The sequence below is a fragment of the Tenrec ecaudatus genome, chromosome 7 (assembly GCF_050624435.1).
Source record: "Tenrec ecaudatus isolate mTenEca1 chromosome 7, mTenEca1.hap1, whole genome shotgun sequence".
Classification (NCBI taxonomy): Eukaryota; Metazoa; Chordata; class Mammalia; order Afrosoricida; family Tenrecidae; genus Tenrec; species Tenrec ecaudatus.
In genome coordinates, this window is record NC_134536.1 from 121,759,121 (window position 1) to 121,780,547 (window position 21,427).

Below are 21,427 nucleotides of genomic sequence, written 5' to 3' on the forward strand. Positions count from 1 at the left end.
AAGATTTATACCTATATACTTTTAGCTATTATATTTAAGTACTTGATCCATTTAGAGTTATTTTTTTTGTATATGGCATATGCTAGGGAATCACACATCATTATGTTTCCATATTGAATTATACTTATGTTAGGTAGCTTAGCCTAGGGAATTGGGAAGTCCATTTACTCATGCCCAAGAGAGCCAGCAAAGGACAAAGCTGGATTTTCCCGCCAGTGGGTGGAGATGGGCGTTACACCTGGAGCAGCCAACATGGGCCAGGTGACTGCAATTCAGCCAATGGGATCGACCTGGGGTCGTTCACCACGCCTTCCCCAGAACCCTTAAGAAGAGAAAGAAAGAGAGAGAGAGAGAGAGAGAGAGAGAGGGGGGGGGGGGGGCGGGGGCGGGGGGGGGAGAGTCTTGCTTGTCTTGCTTGGTGGTCTGGTCGTCTTCTTGGGAGGAGAGAGATCCTTGCGTGACCTGGGGCAGTCTCTGCCAGGCCGCATGGTCAGAGGAATCCTATGGGTGCCGCTTAAAACCTGAAGCTTCTTTAAACTCTCATTAAATTCATTTGGATCACGAGCCCAGCTTCGGCGTGAAATCTTTCTCGCATGGAACCAAGGACCGAGGCTGGAATCTAGTCCCGGAGAGGGACCTTACACTTACTCTTTGCAACCATAGAACAAATACATTAATCATCTATGTATGGGGTTATTTAAGCATCCCTGTTGTCACAGTGAGGTAAGCACTGGTCTAATTAAAGACAGCCATCAGAACCCACAACTGCTCTGCAGGAGAAAGACAAGGCAATCTACTTTCAGAAAGATGTGCAGCCTCAAAAACTTTAAGGAGCAACTCTGCTCAGTCTTATATGGCCGACTACATAAAAGTGGGTGATCATTGTGCCCATTTATATTGTCTTGATAACTCATGATTGGTAATAAACTATGAAATCGTTATCTGTGAGTCCTCTGACTTTGTCCTTTTTTCTCAAGGTCACTATGTTTCCATATTCTTCTATATTTCATAAATTCTTCATCAAAAACAAACAATACACCCCAAACTCACTGTCATCTAGTTGAGTCTGATGGATAACTGCTATGGAATTCAGTTCATAGCAAACTGTAGAACATCATAGAACTATATGTGAGACCATAAATCGTTATGTAAATAGAAAGTCTCATCTTTCTTCTGAAGAGTAGCTGGTGGTTTCAAACTGCTGACCTTGTGGTTTGCAGTCCAATATTTAGTCAAAAAATTATAAGGGTTTCCAAGACTACAAATATTTATAGGAGGAGAGAACATTCTCTTTCTCCCAATTACTGGGGGGTAGGCTTGAACCATTGAACTTAGCAGTTAGCAGACCAATGTCTAACCCCAAGTGCCACCAGAACTCCAAAGTAGTTCCTAATTTACCTTTTGATCATTTGTAATTTAGATATTATTAGGCTCAATACAAAGATAAACAGAGACCAAGTCAAAGAGGAGGAGAAGGAGAAGTTTATTTTGTGCTCCTGGGTCAGATTCATGGGTCCCCAGGTGGGGGCCCTTGAAGTTGCACCTATCTGTGGTGAAGAGCAAGTTTTTAAGCTGGTCAGGAGGGTAAACAAGAAGGGAGTGGCAGAAGCTGAAGCTGCAGGGACTTAAGCTGCCTTTATCCATGAAATTCTGAGGCAGGGTGGTGTCTTGATCATTCTGCCTGATACTGTGAAGATGGCTCCTTGTCCTGGAGCCCTTTTGAATCTAGCCATCTAGGTCTGATAAGGGCAGCTCAGGGTGTTCCTAATGCCCCAGACCAGTGCCTGACCCAACATTCTGGTCTTTTTTATGTTAATGGGGCAATGCTAGTGTGTCTGTCTGCTTCCTGAGGCCAGAGTATGCTGGGTCAGGTTTGATAGGCAGGGGCTGTATGGGTGTAAAAGAAGCTGATTGACAGTTAAGTTAGTCATGTCCCTTATCCTATTCTGAAGAAATTTGAAAAAACATGGTTCTATTAGTAACAAGAAACATATAACTGCAAGTGGCCCAATTAAAGGAAGGATCCAAGTTAGAAGAGGGTTTTGGAACCAAGAGAGTAGTGAGGTTTTGTCTCCCCGGAGGTTTTAAGATATTCAGCCAATTTGGTGATGCTCTCTATGTTTTGTTCTACCAGCCCTGATTCATTAACCGCAGTACTCTTCCCTTAGGAACAAGCAGGTGCCACTCATTTCTGCAATTAGGAGATCTAAGGCTCTTCAGTTCTGGAGAGTTATCTGTGCTAAAAGGAAGTGAGCTGTTGCTCTAAGGAGACTAGAGAGACAGAGGTGAATTCCGTAGCCAGCTGAAGCTCATCATGCTGTGGCCTAAAGTCACACTGGCAAAACTTGATGCCATGACTGAAGACCCTAAGCTAAGACAGCCCTTTATTGGTGGGAGACTGCAGCTGGGCATGAAATTTCAACCTCCCTGAAGAGAGTGAGTTGGGAAACTATGATGGTAGGGAAGCATGGGGTGAGGAAAGAGGAATTAAGGTTTTTGGTGAGGGTACCATTATACCAAAAATAGGTGCTTAGGGAGACATACACTGTGGATGACACCATGGTGTTGGAAACGCACCTATCATGTAATAACCAGGACTCCAGTGACAGGCTGGATGTGGTGGTCTGGAAGCAGGCACGAGAAGGAACAGAGTGGTTAGCCTCCTCTGGTTACCATAGAGGGATGTTACGGAGTGGATGCACACAATCTGTCTCTGGGCAAGAGGTTAGAGTGGAAAAATTTGTTGGGGCCGCAGCCAACAGAGGCTGGTTCAGAAAGGCATGTAAAAAGCAATGAGAAAGGTTTCATAAGGAAGAGGTTGAATTTAAAAAGGAAATAGTATGTTGAATTATTTGTAATCATGATGTAGGTGCTACTCAGTGGGGGCTCTTTGGAAGCTGGCTCTGCAGTGTTTCCTTGGCCCCCAGGATATTTGTTGATACTTGAACCAGAGTGTTAGCTGATAGGAAATATTTCCGGCTTATGCTTAAGGAATCCTTTGGGTAAGAGGTATCCATTATGGTAGCATAGTAAAACTTCCCTTCCACCCCTGACACCCATCTCTGATCCCACGGGCTCATGATGGTGAAGGTAGTATTGTAATTAGAGCCAGAAACAGAGCAAGAAAACCAGGTGCTTTGAGGGGTCAGTTCCCTATCCCAGTATTTCCACCTGGTGGGTTGAACAAGACCAGTAGAGGCACCCACCATATTCTGGCCAGCTTTTGCAGCGTGACTTAGTTTTATCAAAAAGAAAACATACCACAGTCCTCCACTCAATATCCACTGACATAATGTTTGAGAGAGGAATGGTTACAGCAACAGCACAACCAGTTTGGGGGAAATGCTTGGTTCCAATTAGATGGGTGATGAAGTTATTGGGCTTCTGGTAAGCTGCTTTTACCTTGAATCTCCACACATAGGTAGGATCAGAGGCCCACCTAAGCAGGAATAAGCAATCTAGTAAAACGAAGACTAATGGGCCCCACAGCCTGGGTGGAGTACATGGTGTCATGGCTGGAAGCTGCCTGCTTGACCCGGCTGAGATGGTGCCAGTTGGGGTCCCTAAACACTTTAACTACCATGGGGGTAGTAAGGATTACTCTATAAGGCCCCTACCACCTCAGCTGGAGAGGCTGTGACTGCAGTCCCTTTAGAAGGACTGAGTCCCCCGGCCTCACAGTGATTGAGTAGTCAGGGTGGTCAGGGCTGGGCAGTCATCGATCGGTAGGTTCCTGAAGAAACTGCCTTAGAAGAGAAAGGTAAGGTAGGTAAGGGGCTAAAGGAGGAGCCTGTGTTGGCAGGTTGTGGTTAAGAGGGAAAGGCCTGCCATACATTAACTCAAAAGGGCTTAAAATGGAAGGAGAGCTGGGAGCTGCACAAATGTACAGGAAGACTAGGGGCAGCAGATCCACCCAGGACTTTCAGGGTTCTAATGACAGTTTTGGTAGATTGCTTTTTTTGATGCCATTCATGTACTCCATGTTTCCAGAAGACGGTGGAGGAAATGGTATATGAGGCTTTCACTATATGTCCTGAAGAAGAGAAACCTGTTGGGTGATTTTGGAAACAAAACCCAGTACCATTGTCCGACTGAACGGAGTTCGGGAGGCCACACCTGGGAACAATATCATTAACAATGATGTCAGTAAGTGTGTCAGCTGTTTCACGTCAAGTTGGGAAGGCTTCTAGTCAGCCTGAAAAGGGGTCAACTATGGTCAGAAGAAACCTAATGCCCTTATGCAGTGGCATATGGGTGAAGTCGATCTGCCAGTCCTGACCTGGCAAGTGACCCTGCATTTGGTGAGTTTCTATGGGGCTTAAAGCCGCCTTGAGTGTTTATGGGCTTACAGATCGTGCAGGCGGAGCTTACAGTTTGGATGGACTGGGGTAAACAAGGGGAGTAAAAAATTGGCTGCAAGAAATGAGTTAATGCTCAGATCCCAATATGGAAAAATTGGTGGATTTCCTAAATGATATCCAAGCTCTGTAAGTAGGGCAGAGCTAGCTTGGTTTGAATTATAATCCACCTTTCTAGTGTAGCCTTGCCTTCTATGCTGATGAGGGAAGTTGCTTTGTTCTTGAGACGTGTATAAGAACGGGATATTAGGTAAAGTTATAAACCTCGTGGGTGCAGGTGCTTGGGGTTTGTTGAATGACTTCTGGCTATAGCAGCTGCTTTGTTATTGCCTTGTGTGACTGTGGAGCTGTCAGTCTGATGCCGCTTGCAATGGATGATAGCCACTGGAGCAGGCAGTTGAAGGGCTTCTAAAATGCAAGAAATTAACTTACTGTTGACAATGGCAGACCCTTTAGCAGAAAGGAATCCCCTTTCCCAATTGCAGCATGGCAGCGGGCAATTGGAAAGGAATGCTTGGAGTCTGTGTATATGTTGGCTGATTTCCCTTTGGCTAAGTGGAGTGTCCTGGTGAGGGCGATAAGTTTGACCTTTTGAGAGGCGGTGCCTTCGGGAAGACACATTGCTTCCCATGTTTTATTAAGTGAAACAACCGCATATGCGGCTTGTCTGTGCCCTTGAGGAGCCACGTAAGGACTACCATCAACAAAAAGAGTGAAGTCCGGATTAGGTAAAGGCTGATCCAGGAGATCAGGCCAGGGATTGGTGAGCTCCTCATCGACCTGTGGGCATGAATGGCTATAGGAGACAGTAGAAGTACTTCGGAGGAAAATAGCTGGAGCAAGTGAGGGGGACTGGTGCAGGACTAAATCAAGATGTTCAAGAAAGAGTAAATGGATTTCCTGCATCTGGCCCAGAGGGAGTGAGGAGCAGAAACCATGTGACAATAAGTCCTGGAGCCTGTGGGGAGAAAAGGTCTGAAGGGGTTGACCCAAGGTGATTTTAAGGACTTCCTTGTTAAGGGTGGCTCAGGCTGCCAGGGCATGAAGACACACTTGCCACCCCCACCTGTCATGTCTAGCTGTTTGGATAAATACGCTATAGGAGAGTAGGTGTGTACCAGAGGCTGGGTGAGGACTCTGATTACCATTCCCTGCTTCTCCATAGAGAAAAGAAGAAAGGGTTTATCAGGGTTTGGTAAACACAATGGTAGGGTTTATAAAAGAGGCCACTGTGACCATGCATGCGGAGTTCAGAGGTCCGCTGGGAGCTGCCTTTGCTGCATTGTATATTGGCTTAGCTATAAGGGAGAAATTGAAACTTCAATGTCTAAAAAAACCACAAAGCCAAGAAAATAAAGTATTTGGTAAGGTGAAGTCAGTAGTTGGAGGTCCCTTATGACCTGGCGTCTATCCATTGTTAAACCCCCAGTAATGGGAGTGAGGCACAGGCCTAAACAGATAACGGTGGTACAAGGTAATTATGCCTTGGAGAGAGAGACTCTGTTACCTTCGGAAGCTAAAAAGTTAAGGAGCTAGGCTGTATTTGCCTTAGAACTGTCTAAGGAGGGCTTGTATAATAAGCCCTCCACATATTGCAACAGGGTAGAGGGTGACAAACCACATGTTTGTAAATCAGCAGCAAGGGCTTGTCTGCAAATTTGGGATGAGTCTTGGAACCCCTGAGGCAAGACGACCCAGAAGCATTGGGAGGCTGTGTGCATGTCTGGGTCCTCCCACGTAAAGGCAAACAAATGCTGACAAGCTGGGTCAAGGGGGATGGTGGAAAGGGCATCTTTTAAATCAAGGACAGAAAAATGGGTAGTGAGCAGAGAATGTGGGACAAAAGAGTATAAGAGTTGGAAACTACCAGTGTATGGGGATAACAGCTTCATTAATGAGGCACAAGTCCTGCACCAGGCAATACGTACTGTTTGGTTTCCTTATTGGTAAAACTGGAGTGTTCTATGGAGAGTGGATAGGAGTATTGAGGTTGTTAGTAAGGAGCTGCTTTATGATGGGTTTTAGGCTTTTGTGGTGTCACTGAAATGGGGAACTGAGATGGGAAAACAGTGGGGTCCTTGAGGCATATAAGAACCAGGCAATGGTGGATAGCAATAACTGGGGTGGTGGTATCCCCTATTACTGAGTTAACACCAGGTAGCAATGAGTCGAATAGAGCCGGTTCCTCCAGGTTGGGTGAAAAGAGAAGAGGTGCTGTGAGGCTAAGAGTAAGGTGTAAGGAATAAGCCTCTAGCTTATTTAAAATGTGCCTTCCCAACAGAGGAACCGACCGGGCCCCAAGGGATTATAAGGAAGGAGTGAGTAAAAGGTGCACCATTCAGGGAGCAAACCAAAGGGCCAGTACACAGGGGCCAGGTAGGCTTGCCCATGACCAAGATCGAGGAAGGGACTGCTTAGCCCTGAAAATGAGGACAGAACAGAATAGATAGCCCCTGTGCCTATTAAGAAGAAAATTGGTGGGGGTCATCAAGTCCAGGTCCCGTCAGTCTTCAGCCAACCCCAGCAGAGCCAATGGCAGGTCAGGAGTTGGAAGGAAGGTCTCTCCACATGGAGATGGAGAGGGCCCGTCCCTTTTCCAAGGACAGTTGAACTTCTAGTGTCCGCTCTGACCACACACTGGGCAGGGTTTGGTTGAAGCTCTAGGGTCTGGGGCACTTCTGTGACTTGTGCCTTCTTTCTCCGCACTTGAAGCAGGTGGCAGTCTTTTCCACACACGCTGCCACGTCCTTCCCCTTTGGGGCTGCTACTAAGACATGGGTTTGAAATGTTACCTTCTGCTGGAACTGGGCATCACGGGCTGACTCTGCCTGCTCCTCACAGCTATCAAAAACCTTGAATGCCATATTCACTAAATCTCAGACCGGGGTTTGAGAGTCTTCCTCTGCCTTTTAAAGCTTTTTTCTAATATTTGATGTTGATTGGGTAATAAAATGGGTAGCAAGAACCACAGTCCCAGCTGGGGGAAGCTGGATCCAAGTGGGTATATGAGTTAGAGCATCACTTGAATGGCTTAAAAAGACAGCTGGATTATCATCAGGTTTTTAGGTGATTTCTCTGAGTTTGTTAAAATTGACTGCCTTATGAGAAATTGCCTGAAGCCCAGCTAAAACACACTGAAGCATTTTGTCATGGCAGGCACCTCCATCCCTGACTGCTTGAGTCAATTTGATAAGCCGAGCTGGGCTCTTTCCTGGGGATGGCATTGTTGCAGTAGGTCAAATCAACCTGTTATTGCTGAGCAGCAAGAAAAATGCATTCCCTATCATTTGTGGTTAGGGTAGAGGACAGAATGACAAAAGTATGCCAGGGCAAATCATAAGCTTGAGTTAAATATTGAAAATCCTTAATCTAGGTGGTGGGATCATTAGGAAAGGAACCTAAACACCTTTCACGTTGTGATAAGTCAGTGAGAGAAAAGGGGACATGAACCTAGACCACCCTCTCAGTGCCGGCCACTTCCCGGAGTGGACAAAGAAGAGGGGGATTCTGGGTTTGGGTATGTTTACTGATGGGAGAGGCAAGCAGGGGTCCATGTTTGCCTGAGCCAGCAGGAGTATAAGCGGCCGGGATGGGGGAAGCAGGGTATGGGTGGCTAGGGTAAGGAGTGGACAAATAGGGGAGGCAAGGTGCTCAGGCTGGTCAGAAAAGGTAGACATGGTGGGGACGGCAGAAGCATGAGAGGGGAGAGGAGGAATTTTCTCTGGTCAAGAGGACTTGGCAAGGGGAGCAGGAGGTGCAGAGAAAGGGATGGGAGTGCAGGAACAAGAAGGCCTGGACATATGGGACCTCAGGTCACTCCTCAGTGCTTGGGCAGAAGTTACTTAAATCAGTTAGAATATTGAAATCAGAAGTCCCTTGTGTGGGCCACTTAGACCCATTATCCAAATTGTACTGGAGCTACTCGATCATGGGAAAAAAGATGAGGTGCTTTGGACGAATGTCTGGCGTCAGCTCCAGTTTAGTGAGGCTGGCCAGGAGACATCCTAGTAGTGTCCAGGGGTTTAATTTTAGAATTTTTATTACTTATGGCTAATCTCTGGAGACCAATAGTCCAGGCTAAAGAACCAGCGTTCCAGTCATTTACCCTGGTCTACGGACAGAATAAGGAGAACCGGAGGGTTGACAGGGATGTCTCCTCTGCCACCCTGGGTCGGACAGGAAAAGAGGGTGAGCTTTGACATGGTCACGTGCTTATGGACAGAAAGGCCGACAGGGTCACCAGAAATAACACAGGTTGGGACTTACTGTCTGTGCTGCTAGACCTGAGCAAAGGATCCCTGGGGCAAGTGGAAAAGGACTTAAGAGGGGGCTCACTCCTCTCAGATTTAAACACCAAATGTTAGGCTTGCCGCAAAGATAAACTGAGGCCAGAGAGGAGGAGTTTATTCTGTGCTCCCAGGAGAGATTCACGTGGTCCCAGCTGGGGGCCCTCAAAGTCACTCCTATCTGTGGTGAAGAGCAAATGTTTAAGCTGGTCAGGAGGGTAAACAAGAAGGGAGGAGGCAGGAGCTGGAACTTCAGGGACTTAAACCATCTCCATCCATGAAATTCCAAGGTAGGGTGGTGTCTTGATTGTTGTGTCTGATACTGAGGAGATAGCTCATTGTCCTGAAGTCCTTTTGAAGCTAGCTGTCTTCGTCCAATAAGGGCAGGGCAGGCTGTTTCTAATGCCCAGATGGATGCCTGATCCAACAGTTATGTATCTTTTAATTTCCACCTATTTGTGAATTTTCCAAATGCACCTCTTTTATTGATATCTAATTTGATTCCATTATGGACAGAGAGCATATCTTGTAAGATGTCAATCTTTTGAAATATATTAATACATATTTTATGGCTTAATCTGTGATTGATCTTGAAAATTTCATGTTCACATGGGAAGAATATTCATTATGGTGTTGAGAGATTCGGTGTCATATCAAACCTAAACTCATTGCCTTCAAGTAAAATCTGAGCCACGGCAACCCCATATGGCTAATTATTAAGTATAATTCGTTTATAGTAGTGTTTCTCAAAGTGGGTGGCACTGTTTGCGAGGTACTGGAAGAGTCCAGGGGCCTGCTACAGCAGATACCTACACTTGATCCTGAGTTACGGTCTAAGCTACACAGGTTTTCAACTGTCCAGGAGGCACTGATTTTTTGTTTGTTTGTTTTAGTTTTTCCCCTGAACAGGTGGTGGTAGATTAAATAAATTTGGGAACCTAGGTTTACTGTGTTCCATGTTCTCTTCCCTTACTGAGTGCTTATGTAGGCGTGTCCATTATTCAAAATGAGGCTCCTTTTTTAAATGTTGAAATTCTGCCCAGGACTTTAGTTCCAGTTTGTGCAGAGACTAGCCAGTGTTTTCCCCATGAGCTGAAAGCCTTCAGCAAGGAAATGCTGCGAATAGGTTCTGATCCTGGAAATTCAAAGGCCATCAAGAGCAGCAAAAGGCATGTACTGACCACCTCAAGAGCAAGAGTGTTATCCAGGTTCTTGTTCTACTGATTACAAACCTGTTTGATCTAACATATATGATTTGTTCTGATGATACATGTTAGATGTTTTCACCTTACACCTGGGGTGGTATCTTTACTTTGCCTGGGATATGATTTATTTGTATTTTTCAGCCTCACAGTCTATTAATATTTATTTTTAATTTTATGCTTATACCACTTAGGGCCTACTCAAATCTTCCCTGTGTTCTGGGCATGCACCACACTCAAACTTGAAAATATATATGATATTCCAAAAACAACTCAGAGTTCTAGGGTGTACCTGTAGGCATCTCTTTCCCCAACCTTTTCTTCCAAGCTTTGTTATTGCTCTGTTATTTTCTCGTATTCTTTTCCATTCCACAGGAAAATAGCTTAAACATTTGTGTGTAAATGTTTCCAACAAAAGCCAGCAGGATAGTATTCTTAGCACTGGTTGAACTCTAAGTAAGGTGAAAGAAAAACACTTCTCCCAAGTGCAGGCGTCCAGGAAACCACAAAAATAAAAATACACCTACTTTCCTTTCCCCAGTTGAGCATTGGGTGTGTATGGACCACAGATGTTTCAGCTAGCAGACCAGTGACTACCTGACAGCACCATCAGGAAACCACAAATTCCCCAAAACAAAACTCACTGCCATCGACTCTGTTCAGACTTACAGTGATCCTGTAATAAAGGGTAGAACTACCCCTGTGGGTTTCTAAGACTGGAATTCTTTACAGAGTAGAAAATCTCCTCTTTTCCCAAGAAGCAATTGATAATTTTGAACTGGTGATCTTGTGGTTAGCAACCCAAGATGTAACCACTGCACCATAGGTCAAACAATGATCATTCTTTGAGAGAAAGGCATTGAAAGTGTTCAAATTCTGTGTACTCACTCTAGTACCCAGGTACCAGGTATACGGGCTTTTATTATACAGGACTTCTGCTGTGCTGAAGGTCAATGACTGGAACTAGGATTAATTAAAATACCACAAATCTCCCAGTTCTGAATGAGAGTCAGTCATTTTTCTTGAATAAGCACATCCTGTATTATTGCACTTCTTTGGTACAGTTTCTGAAAAGGCTGATTTTAACAGAATGTATGTATGTATATATATATATATATACCATTTATGATAGGACAGATCTTCTGAAATCCTTACTTTATAATTTTTCTGGTATCACTTTTCAGATTGAGGGTTTATTTCTCCTGGATTTCCCTCCGGATAATTCCACTATCTTCTGGAAAATTTCAAACTGGTTGAATTTTGCTACTCAAAAGTGATATGCTAAATAAATGTCCTATAATGTGATGCCCATATTAAAAATGTTTCTTGCTGTCAGAGGCTCTTTATTTTACTCAACTTTTATTGGAAAATTGGTGGTTTACAGAGCAAATTACTTTTCTATGGAACATATTTTATACACATTTTTTCATGTCATACATACATATTTTATTTCATGTCATTGATTATAATCCCCACAATGTAACTTCACTATCCCAGTCCCTCGCTGGGTTTCCTGTGTCTATTCCTCCTCCTCTGCTGACCCTTCTAAACTTTGTCCTTCAGTAAAGGTTGCTTTTTCATCTCAACTGATTGTCTAAGATGTGCATGCCTCCTAATGTATTGTTCCCCATGTAGATCTATCTGCTGTTTTATTGAACATTGAGCTATGGGGAGAGTTTGTTTTCAAGGTCATATTCAGAGGGAGTTCCCAGGTCTCTTAATCTGACTAGTGCCTCTGACATTTTTATGATTGCTATTTTTGTTTTACTTTTTTCTCCCACTCAATAGGGACCTTCTAATGTAACCTTTTTAGAGTAGGGAGTGATAGCCAGGGCCCACCTAAGCTAGTTCTTCTGACTCAGGGTTGTCAGTGCTTATGTTTATGTGGCTCAATAAACCACTAGACTAATTGTTTCCATTGCCTTCAAATATCTTTATTCTTTTTTCCTTTCAACAGGGAGGACTTGTTCCACCTCAGAGGCATTTTCAGAAGCTTTTCAGACCCCAGTTGTTACTAAAGTAGGATGTGGAGCGTGGTCTTTGTGAACGATGTTACTCTAATTGAACTTGAGGTCTCCCAAGTCCATGGTTCTGAGCTGTTTCGCTTGGACTCATTTCCTTAATGTATTTTATTCTCCCTAAGATGTTTTTATAACGTTGTTGCCTTTATGCTTCATCATATTTATGGGTGTACTTGGGGCAAAGGTAAATACACACATACAAATAGCCTCAAACAAACGTATCTATTCGTGAGTATAGTTCTACCCTTTCAAAGCTGTTCAGCCTCCAGGTTGATACGTGCAGCTATTCATAGATCATTATCTCAGGATTTTATCTATGAAAGTACTATTTGTGTTGCCTTTAACCCTTTAACTTCTCCCCATAATTTCCCCTGCTGCTGTCATGATTTGATTACCTTCCTTGTATTGTATATTTTCTTTCATATATCAATACTCTAAAATTATACAACTGTGGAAAATGGTATAATGCAGCAATTCCCAACCTGCGTTTTGCAACCACTAAGAGGGTCAAATGACCCTTTCACATAGGTCACCTAAGAACATCGGAAAACATACATATTTCACAATATACAATTACATATTGTTTTGTGATCCATCACATGCTTTAATTATGTTCAATTTGTAACAATGAAAATATATCCTGCATATCAGATGTTTACATTATGATTCATAACAGTAGCAAAATTACAGTTATGAAGTAGCAACGAAAATAATTTTATGATTGGGGCTCACCAAAACATGAACTGTGTTAAAGGGAAGGTTGAAAACCACTGGTAAAATGCTTTGTTAAAAATTTGGAAATAGAAATATATTATGATTAAGAAAATCTTCTACTTGGTATATATACTAGAACAATAAGTTGATGGCACAAATAGTAGATAAACACACTGCAGTGTAGTGCAGCACTTCTGGCAAAACTGTAGGAAAAATGCCTATCGGTGGAATAATAAATAAATAAATTGTGTTGCATAGCCACAATGGACTGCTATGCAACATTACAGAATAATGATGATCTGAACAATATCTCATAAAATCAATGAAAATGGAGGCCATTAAGTTAAATAAAATAAGTAAATCTAAAAAATCCTAAATATTATATGAGACTAATATTATAAAAGTAAAGAAAAGATTTTTCACACTAAAAGAAGCATATTGTTTATGCTTCCCAAGGGTGGAGGCTGGAGAGTGACTATAGACAGATGTATGGAAATAGTTTTCCTTTCAGTTGATGTTGAAAATTTTTTTCTTTCCTTCCTGGGAAATATTGCTGAATTGTTTGCCACATTTGACGCATGTCCACAGCTTCTATCTGCACTTTTAAAATTTGTAGTATTTGTTCTAACAGGTACTGATCTTTAGCCAGTTATGTTTATAACTTTTAGTGATGGTTATTAATCTGTACCACATGCTGTCTTAAAATATGTTGCATGAACCACAGACTTACATGGTTTATTAATCTTCAAAGGAAAAGGAACCCTGATGGGCTGCTAAACGAAAGGGTAGCCATTTGGTCCCAATAGTCATTCTGTGGGAGAAGAATGTGACAATATCAACTGAAAACAAAAATTTTAGCATCAACTGAAAGGAAGACAACTTCTGTGACAAGTCACAGCCTTGGAGGCTCTATGGGACAGTAGCACACTGCCCTGTGGGGTCACAATGCAACCAGTCAGCTAGCCCGTAATGAGCAGGTTCACGTGGTTTATTAACCTGTTTTATAGCTTGTGTGACTTTCTAATTTCATTTTGCTCTTTGAGAAATGGGCGAAATTCCCTAGAGCAAAGTGATCCAGAGTCATGTCATAAATGTAAATTATAAAACTCACTGCCATTGAATGGATTCTGACTCATAGAAACCCTAGAGGAAAGAATAGAGCTGACCTTTAGGAGTCTCCAAGGCTGTCAATCTGTACAGAAGCAGATTGCCACATCTTTCTTCTTTGGAGTGAAGGATGGGTTCAAACCATGGACCTTTTAGTGCTTTTAAGCACTGAATCTCCAGGGTTCCTTTGCAGAGTCTCCTAAAGCCAGATACACAATTGTCAACTGTATGTTCAATTCCCAAATAAAAAATCTAAAGCCACTGCTGTTCAGTTTATTTGAGCTCCTAACAACACAACCCACTGTCACCAGTGAATTCAGATTCATAGGACCCGATACAGGATTTCTCAGGCTATAAATCATTAAGGACATGAGAAATGGTCGGTGGATTTGAACTGTCATCTATGTGATTAGCAGTCTAACTCTTACCTAAGAGAGTTATAAGGGTTCCTTTTATAGTAACACAATTCGGTCTGAGTCATAGTTCCCTTTAGACAGGATAGAACTGACCCTATGTGTTTCCAAAGCTATAAATCTTTACAGGAGTGGCAAACCTTATCTCTCCCCTCCCCCCCCCATGGAGAGGGCTTGTCTAGTTCAACTATAGACCTTGTAGTTAGTAGCCCATCTTAACCCACTACACCACAAGCGGTTCTTCATAGCAACAAGACCGCCTTAAATCTTATGACCTTCTGACTCAGAAATACTGAGGATGGGGCCCAGGTGCTGTTTTAAACAAGTCCCTATAATAGTCTGATGTTCCTAAATTTTGAAGAACAATAGCCAAGAAATTAATTTTATTCCATTGAAGAGAATAGCTTCCTTGTTCTGTCTAGAACCTTAGGTTTTAGATATTGGGGAAAATCCCAGCTCCTCCTTAAGCATCTAAAAAACTAGACGTTGAAAGCTTATGCAATTGGGTTATAAATCCATTTATTACACAAGCAGAGTTAAAAACATAGAATCTGAGCTGTGAAATAAGGAATAATCATATGATGTCATCTGTTTGTGGAATCATTTATGAGTGTAAATCATGTTAAATAATTTAAATAAAAATATGTATTTATATTTAAAGTATCTCCCATGTTCAATGCATTCAGCTTTGTCCAATCATGTTACATTTAAATAATTGCAAATGGTGCTAATTGGAATAAATCACTTAAATGATTTTTTAAGTTATAAAGCAAATGAATCTCAATACAAATTTCTCACATTAAAATCTTATGATTGTCATTTAACAATTCAATAGCAGTGATGTTAGAATATTTGTTGTTGGGTGCCAACGTGTTGGTTCCAACCCAAAGTGATCCTATGTATAAGAAATCAAAGCACTGCCCAGCCCTGTGCCATCCTCACAATTGTTCTGCTCAGTCCTTTGTTGCAGCCACTGTGTCGATCCATCTCCTTGACGGCCTTCCTATTTTTCAGTGCTGCTTTGTCTCCCAAACATGATGCTCTTCTCCAAGGACTAATCTCCCCTGACAAGTCTCGCCATCCTTGCCTTTGAGCAGCACTCTGGCCGTACTTCTTTCAAGACAGATTTATTTGGCCCTTTAGCAATCCATGGTAGTTTAAATATGTTTCCCCAGCACCACAGTTCAAACTCTCCCATTCATCCTCCCTCTTTCCTCACTCAGTGTACAATTTTCAAATGTGTATGAGGCAATTGAAAATACCATGACATGTGTCAAGCACACCTTAAGTCCTCAAAGTAATATATTTGATTTTTTTCAATACTGTGTAGTGAATTTACCCAATGCCTCTTTTGATCTCTTGACTGCTGCTTCCATGAACATTGGTTTTGGATCCAAGCAAGAAAAACTCCTTGACAACTCCAACCTTTTCTCCATTTTTCATGTTGCTTATCGGTCCAGTTGTGAGGATTTTGACCTTTTTTACATTGAGTTGTAATCCCCAGTGAAGTCTGCAGTCCTTGATCTTCATCAACAAGTACTTGAAGTCCTCCTCACAGTCAGCAAGTAAGCAAGGTTGTGTCATCTGCATACTGTAGATTGCTAATAAACCTGCCTTCCATTCTGATGCCACATTCTCCGTCATATAATCCAGTTTCTCTGATTATTTGCTCAGTGCACAGATTGGGCAAGTATGGTGAAAGGATACAACCCTGACTTGCATAGTTCCTTGTTTTAAATCATGCAGTATTCCCTTGTTTCTGTTCGCAAAACTGCCTCTTGATCCAGGTACACATTCCACATAAGCACAATGAAGTGGTCTGGAATTCGGATTTATCTCAAGACTATCTGTAGTATGTTATGATCCACAGAGTCAAATGTCTTGAACCAGTCAATAAAACTAAAGTCAACATCTGTCTGATATACTCTGCTTTCCGCTGAGATCTATCTGAAATATTTGGCCTTACATATAACAAATTATTATACCAATATTTTCAACTTAATGTAACATATCCTCCTGTAATTATTAAGGATGTGACAGTGATTGTGACTTCATGAAAACCTATTTAAGGAAACACAAACAGATTTTACCCTTTTGAAACAATAAAATCCTTTTAGTGACCATTACCTCTTTGAACATGGCATTATTCAATCAAGCATGGAAATGTTCTCACTTTTGATAAGCCTCAGTAGGTAGAACTGCTTCCCAGGTGAATGTATAAATGAAAAGGCTCTCTGTTTCCTTCTTGCAAAACTTGAAAAGGAAGATCTATTGACATTTTCCCCCTTAAGAAGCCCTCTACCATGAAGATTCAGCTCTTGTTATTTATTCTACTCTTCTTTGAAATCACAGTTTTACCAGGTAACAAACATATTTTAATATTAATAGTTTAAATATATAAATTACACATAATTTATGAATTATTTGTATAGTTGAATTTGAAGAGACATGATGTATTTCTCATTAAAAGTATAACAGTCTAGGTATTTAAAGGTCATGAAACTCAATGCAATGCAGTGTTCTGAATTGGACCTTGCAAGATGAAAAGGACAATGATGGAAAAACTGGTGAGATGTGAGTTCAATTTCTAGTGTCATGAACAGCATTACACCAGTTAGTTTATTAAACGTATCATGGTTATATAAAATATTATGGTTATATAAAGTATTAACGGGATGATATGAAAAGTCTCTGTAGAACTCTTTATCTATATACCTCTTCTGTAAACCTAAAATTCTTATATAATAAAATATTTTAAAAAGATCATATAAACCCACTGTCTTCCAGTCAACACTGTCTTCCAGTCCTGAGAGCACTGAGTAGAACTGCCCTATAGACTTTCCAGAGCTGTAATCTTTATGGAGGCTGACTGCAAAGTCTTTCACCATTGCTTTTATCCAAGACAATGATTTAGAATCTTCTTATGGGAGGTTATACTGTGCTACACAAAAATATTACTTAGCATCGGCTACAGATAAAAGACCCATTTTGGAGTGAACGCTTTTTCCTTCTCATTAGCCGGTGTATAAAATAGAATACTTCCCATGAGTAGGAATGTGTTCTCTGTGTCTTTTTTAGTACTGCAGGAAAACCATGTCTATTGATCTTTGTTTAAGTATGTCTGTCTTTGAGTGTTACAGATCACATGGGTACTGAATCTTATACATAAACTATATTTTTGGTAAGATCCCCCACCCCCACCCCAAGAATTATGCCTTCACGCCAAATATATTACAAGAGTCTCTTATCCTGAATTAATGGGTAAGTAGAAATTGTGCAGAGTTAGAATACAAAGAATTAGCTATAGATTACTATGTTCAGACCCTTATTCTTAATATGAGGTCAAATGGCTAACTCAAGCCCACTCACTTTATTAAAATGCACTTACAGCCTGACAATTATTCTTTTCAGTACTTGGCTGATATATTTTGGACATAAAAATATAGGTCCAACAGAAACCATGGTAAAGTCCTACGAGGATAAATTAGCTCATTCTCTCATTACAAATATGACAGAACCTCCTTATAACCCCTAAAAATTCACTCATTATGAAATCACAGATTTTCATTTAAAGGTTAAAAGTGGATAAAATTATTTTTAAAAGCCAAACTTCAGTGAAGTAACATTAATACAATTAATTTAACTAAGAGAAAGCCTTTCCTTCCATTCATTGAAAAATTGTTACATAAGGGTCTCTAGATTTTTGTCCAGTTCTAGAAATGATCAAAAAGCAGTGCTGGACATGTATTAAATTGGTTTATTTTTCAAAAGTAATGAATATCTATAGATCATTAAGCTAAGTGATTATTCCATATTCACTTATTTTTTTCTTGCAACAGTATGTGATAAAACTAGCAATATCAAATGATGCCTTTCATGCACCCATTTTAGAAACTTAAAAATCCATGCCCTATAAGGATAGAAACTGTCATTCGAAAAATACAAAAACAAAAACTAGCAATATCTTGTTTTTGTCTTACATATTATATTTTCCAAGTGAAAACATTGTCTTTTATTGATTTGATTATTTATTTTATTCAAAAAAGGGACCAAATTTACAAAAAGTTTTGTTTCCTCTTCACACTAAAATAAAAGAAATATGTAAATGTTCACATTTCTCCCAAAGAATTAGAAAAGTTGATATATCAATAAAATAAATTACAGATAAGAATGTAATTGAAATGTTTTCTTTCACATTATAGATCACCAGTACCACGTGGTTGAACTAAGCTGAATAGAAAGAACTTTCACATGTATGCTTCTTCTTCAGTTCTTCAGGTGTTTTTGTACTTCACGTTCAGCTTTCTAGATGGTGAAAGTTCCTACTCTAAAAAGGAGATAGAAAAACTCAGTTTCCTTCACTTAGACAGTCACATATGAAACTATCTAGATACAAGTCCTTAACATTTCTAGGTAGGGAAACCTCCTTTCAAATACATTAACTTTCCTCTTCATTTTCTATCAGTTGCATATGCCAAGAATGCCTATAAATGAGTCACTGCACCCTCTTCCCTTCCGGTCCACTTTCTCTGCCACAGGGAGAAAGACCTCACCAAACTGTCCACCAGTGCAGGGATTCCTGGTACCAATCTTCCCATACGCACACCCAGGGACTTCTTAACACAATATACCAATATATTATGTTTTGATCACAGAATACTATGTAGTAACTACATTTGAAAGTTCTAAAATGTATTTTCTTAGATTATGTGAATAAACTCAAAACCAAACCAAACTCACTGCCATTGAAAGAACTCATAAAAACCCTGTAGGATAAGGTAAAACTGTCCCTTATGAGTTTGTGAGATTGTAATTTTTTTACACGAATTGTCTATCTTAAAGTACCAAAGGTGCTAGAGTTGAGAAACTTATCCTAGTGCCTGACAGAGAACTTGACAGGGTGTAAACATTACATACTAGTTAAGTGCATGCATTCAAAGAGTAATATTGTAAAGCACTCATATACAGCAGTCAGAAAGAGAAGAAAATAAACAAAATTATGTATAGAAATGAAATAAGAAAGATTAAGAGAAGATGTGAACCCAGGACATGGAGGAATATTGGGCAGCAGTTCCAAATGTGACAGAACCCTTGGTTAAAGTGGGTTTCCCTGGAGTTTCTGTGACTGGGGAGTTACAAATGACTGAAGGAATATTAACTCCCCAGGTATTGTTGAATATGTAATTCGATATACAGCTGCCATATAATTGGTCTGCAGTAATCGTTTTCCTTCTCTGCTTTAAATCTTTAAGTTGTTTCATTTCCATATCATTTCAGTTCTATTGGGTGAGAAGAGAGCTAACATTAACAGGAAAGCTCGGTTTTACCAGCTCTATCAGTTGCCTCATGTATCAGGTCCCTGGACCAACCACAAGGATACTGAAGCCACGTGTTGACATACCCATTAAAATGCACAGCTTCTCGCCACTCCTCAGTTGCTGGACATGTGACCCAAGTGCCTAGGTGGAAGATCTGACCTTTAAAAGCACTGATTGGGATAGCAAGTCCCGAATGGCAGAAACCAATGGCAGAATGTGTTTCCATACACACCACAAGTATATGAAAAAATCCAAATCTGTCTGTTGGGTAGGACCTTGTTGGAATTCACTTAAAGAACATCAACAACTCATTGTAGCCAAATAGATTCTGACACAAAATGACCCTCTAAAGCACAGTGGACCTGCCCTATGGGGTTCCTGCAGCTGTCATCTTTATGGAAGTTTGTCCTTTGAAAAATCTACCACTGTTTTCTCCAGCAGACTGGCAGGTGGGTCTTGACCACTAGCCTCTTGGTGACGTACTTAACCATTACGTTACCACCTACCTTTAATGCTTAATTTCAGTATCCAAAAAATGATTCCAAAACAAGGAACATTGAAAACGTATGGGCCAGAATAGAATTGGGGCATTTTAAAAATTAAATATTCAATTTAAAGGAGTTTTTAACTTAATCAAACAATCTCCTTTCCCTCAAGTATTCCTAGCCCTTCTGTCTAAACTCTCAGTGGAAGTGATCCTGTAAGCTACAAGGCAAACCATACTGTGTCTTACAATGTGCCTGCCATGAGATCATAGCTTCTTGTATTGTGCCAAATTTTGTATTTCTTACAGTGTATAGACCTTAGTTGTGGTATTGCTCTTCTGCAAATGTAAAAACCAGTGCCTCAGTCTACGAGATAGCCTGTCCGATACTGTCAGAACAAGCTCAGGATCTGGGCTACTAGTTCCGTACTGATGCCATGATTTGGTTGACAAATGTTTAGAAGCAGAGGTCATTTCTTTTACTAGACATGAAGACAGTAAATATTTTCTGCATGCCAAGCCATGAGATGTCAATTATGTCATTGTAGTGTAAACACAGTATATAAAGTAGTGGTGTGGCTGCATGTCAATAAACCTTTATTTACAAAAGCAGATGGACCCCCGGACATGGTTTTCTGACCACCTAACCAAGCGCATTAACAGTAAAAATAGAGATGGTGAGAAATTAATTTTAGCTTAATTGTTTCAGAAACTTTTATGTGAAATCTGAGAGGTGGTAATAGACATTTTAAAAGTCATGGAATGGACAGCAATGGTCAGATCTCTAGTCAATTAATTTTATTATTTTCATACTACCATTACACATTTAAAATAGAGTCTGTTGGATGTAAAAATCCCCAAGTAGCTGCAAGAATTGTGAGGGTTCAGATAAATTGCCTGATACTTATTTCTAAACATTTTAGAAAAGTCAATCCAAGCAGAAATGGAAATCAAAGAGTGAGTATCTTGAAAATATAACAAATAATGTTTTAGAGCAAAAAATGTTGCTCATATGCATACTGATGATTCTAGAAACTGCCTGACAGAAGATAAGTCCTGAACACTTTTCTATTGTTGACTATAATATTCATCCCTGAGTCAGTGTGCAGTGACTTGTAAGAAGCAAAGTGATATTCTCTAAATACTTTCTGATCTCCCAGGATGTTCAATGTACCAAAGGACCAAAGTCATTGCCAGTGAATAAATTCATTTAAACTTTATCCAATAACTGAAGATATTCACAATCATAAATTATGAAAGAAACTTTCGTTTGGGGACCCATCCTATTTTCTTTCTCTTCATGGGCTCTCTCCTTTCCAAATCCGGGTATGTTGTAACTAGATTGCTAATTCTAGCCACTCTTTCCTTCTTACAGCCAAAAAGAAATATCCCCAGTATGGTAGCTTGGATTTAAGGAGAGAGTGCAGAGAGGGCAATGGCCGATGTAAACTTGTATGCCATGAAAATGAAGTTAGAATTGCGTACTGCATCAGACCTGCAACTCACTGCTGCTTACAGAAGTAA

At 40.7% G+C, this 21,427-nt stretch overlaps 1 protein-coding gene across 1 annotated transcript; it reads left to right on the forward strand.

Moving 5' to 3' along the window:
* Nucleotides 1-16,404: 16,404 nt before the first annotated feature.
* LOC142452916 (beta-defensin 110-like) lies at nucleotides 16,405-21,427 on the forward strand. Its single transcript, XM_075554073.1, has 2 exons — nucleotides 16,405-16,462; nucleotides 21,279-21,427. The coding sequence occupies exons 1-2, from the start codon at nucleotides 16,405-16,407 to the stop codon at nucleotides 21,425-21,427; spliced, it is 207 nt and encodes a 68-aa protein (XP_075410188.1).

Excerpts from the sequence above, each read along its gene's own strand:
- LOC142452916 (XM_075554073.1), top strand. The coding sequence starts at position 16,405 with ATGAAGATTCAGCTCTTGTTATTTATTCTACTCTTCTTTGAAATCACA. Across the intron at positions 16,463-21,278 it reads TGAAATCACAGTTTTACCAG|CCAAAAAGAAATATCCCCAG; the intron begins GTAACAAACATA and ends TCCTTCTTACAG.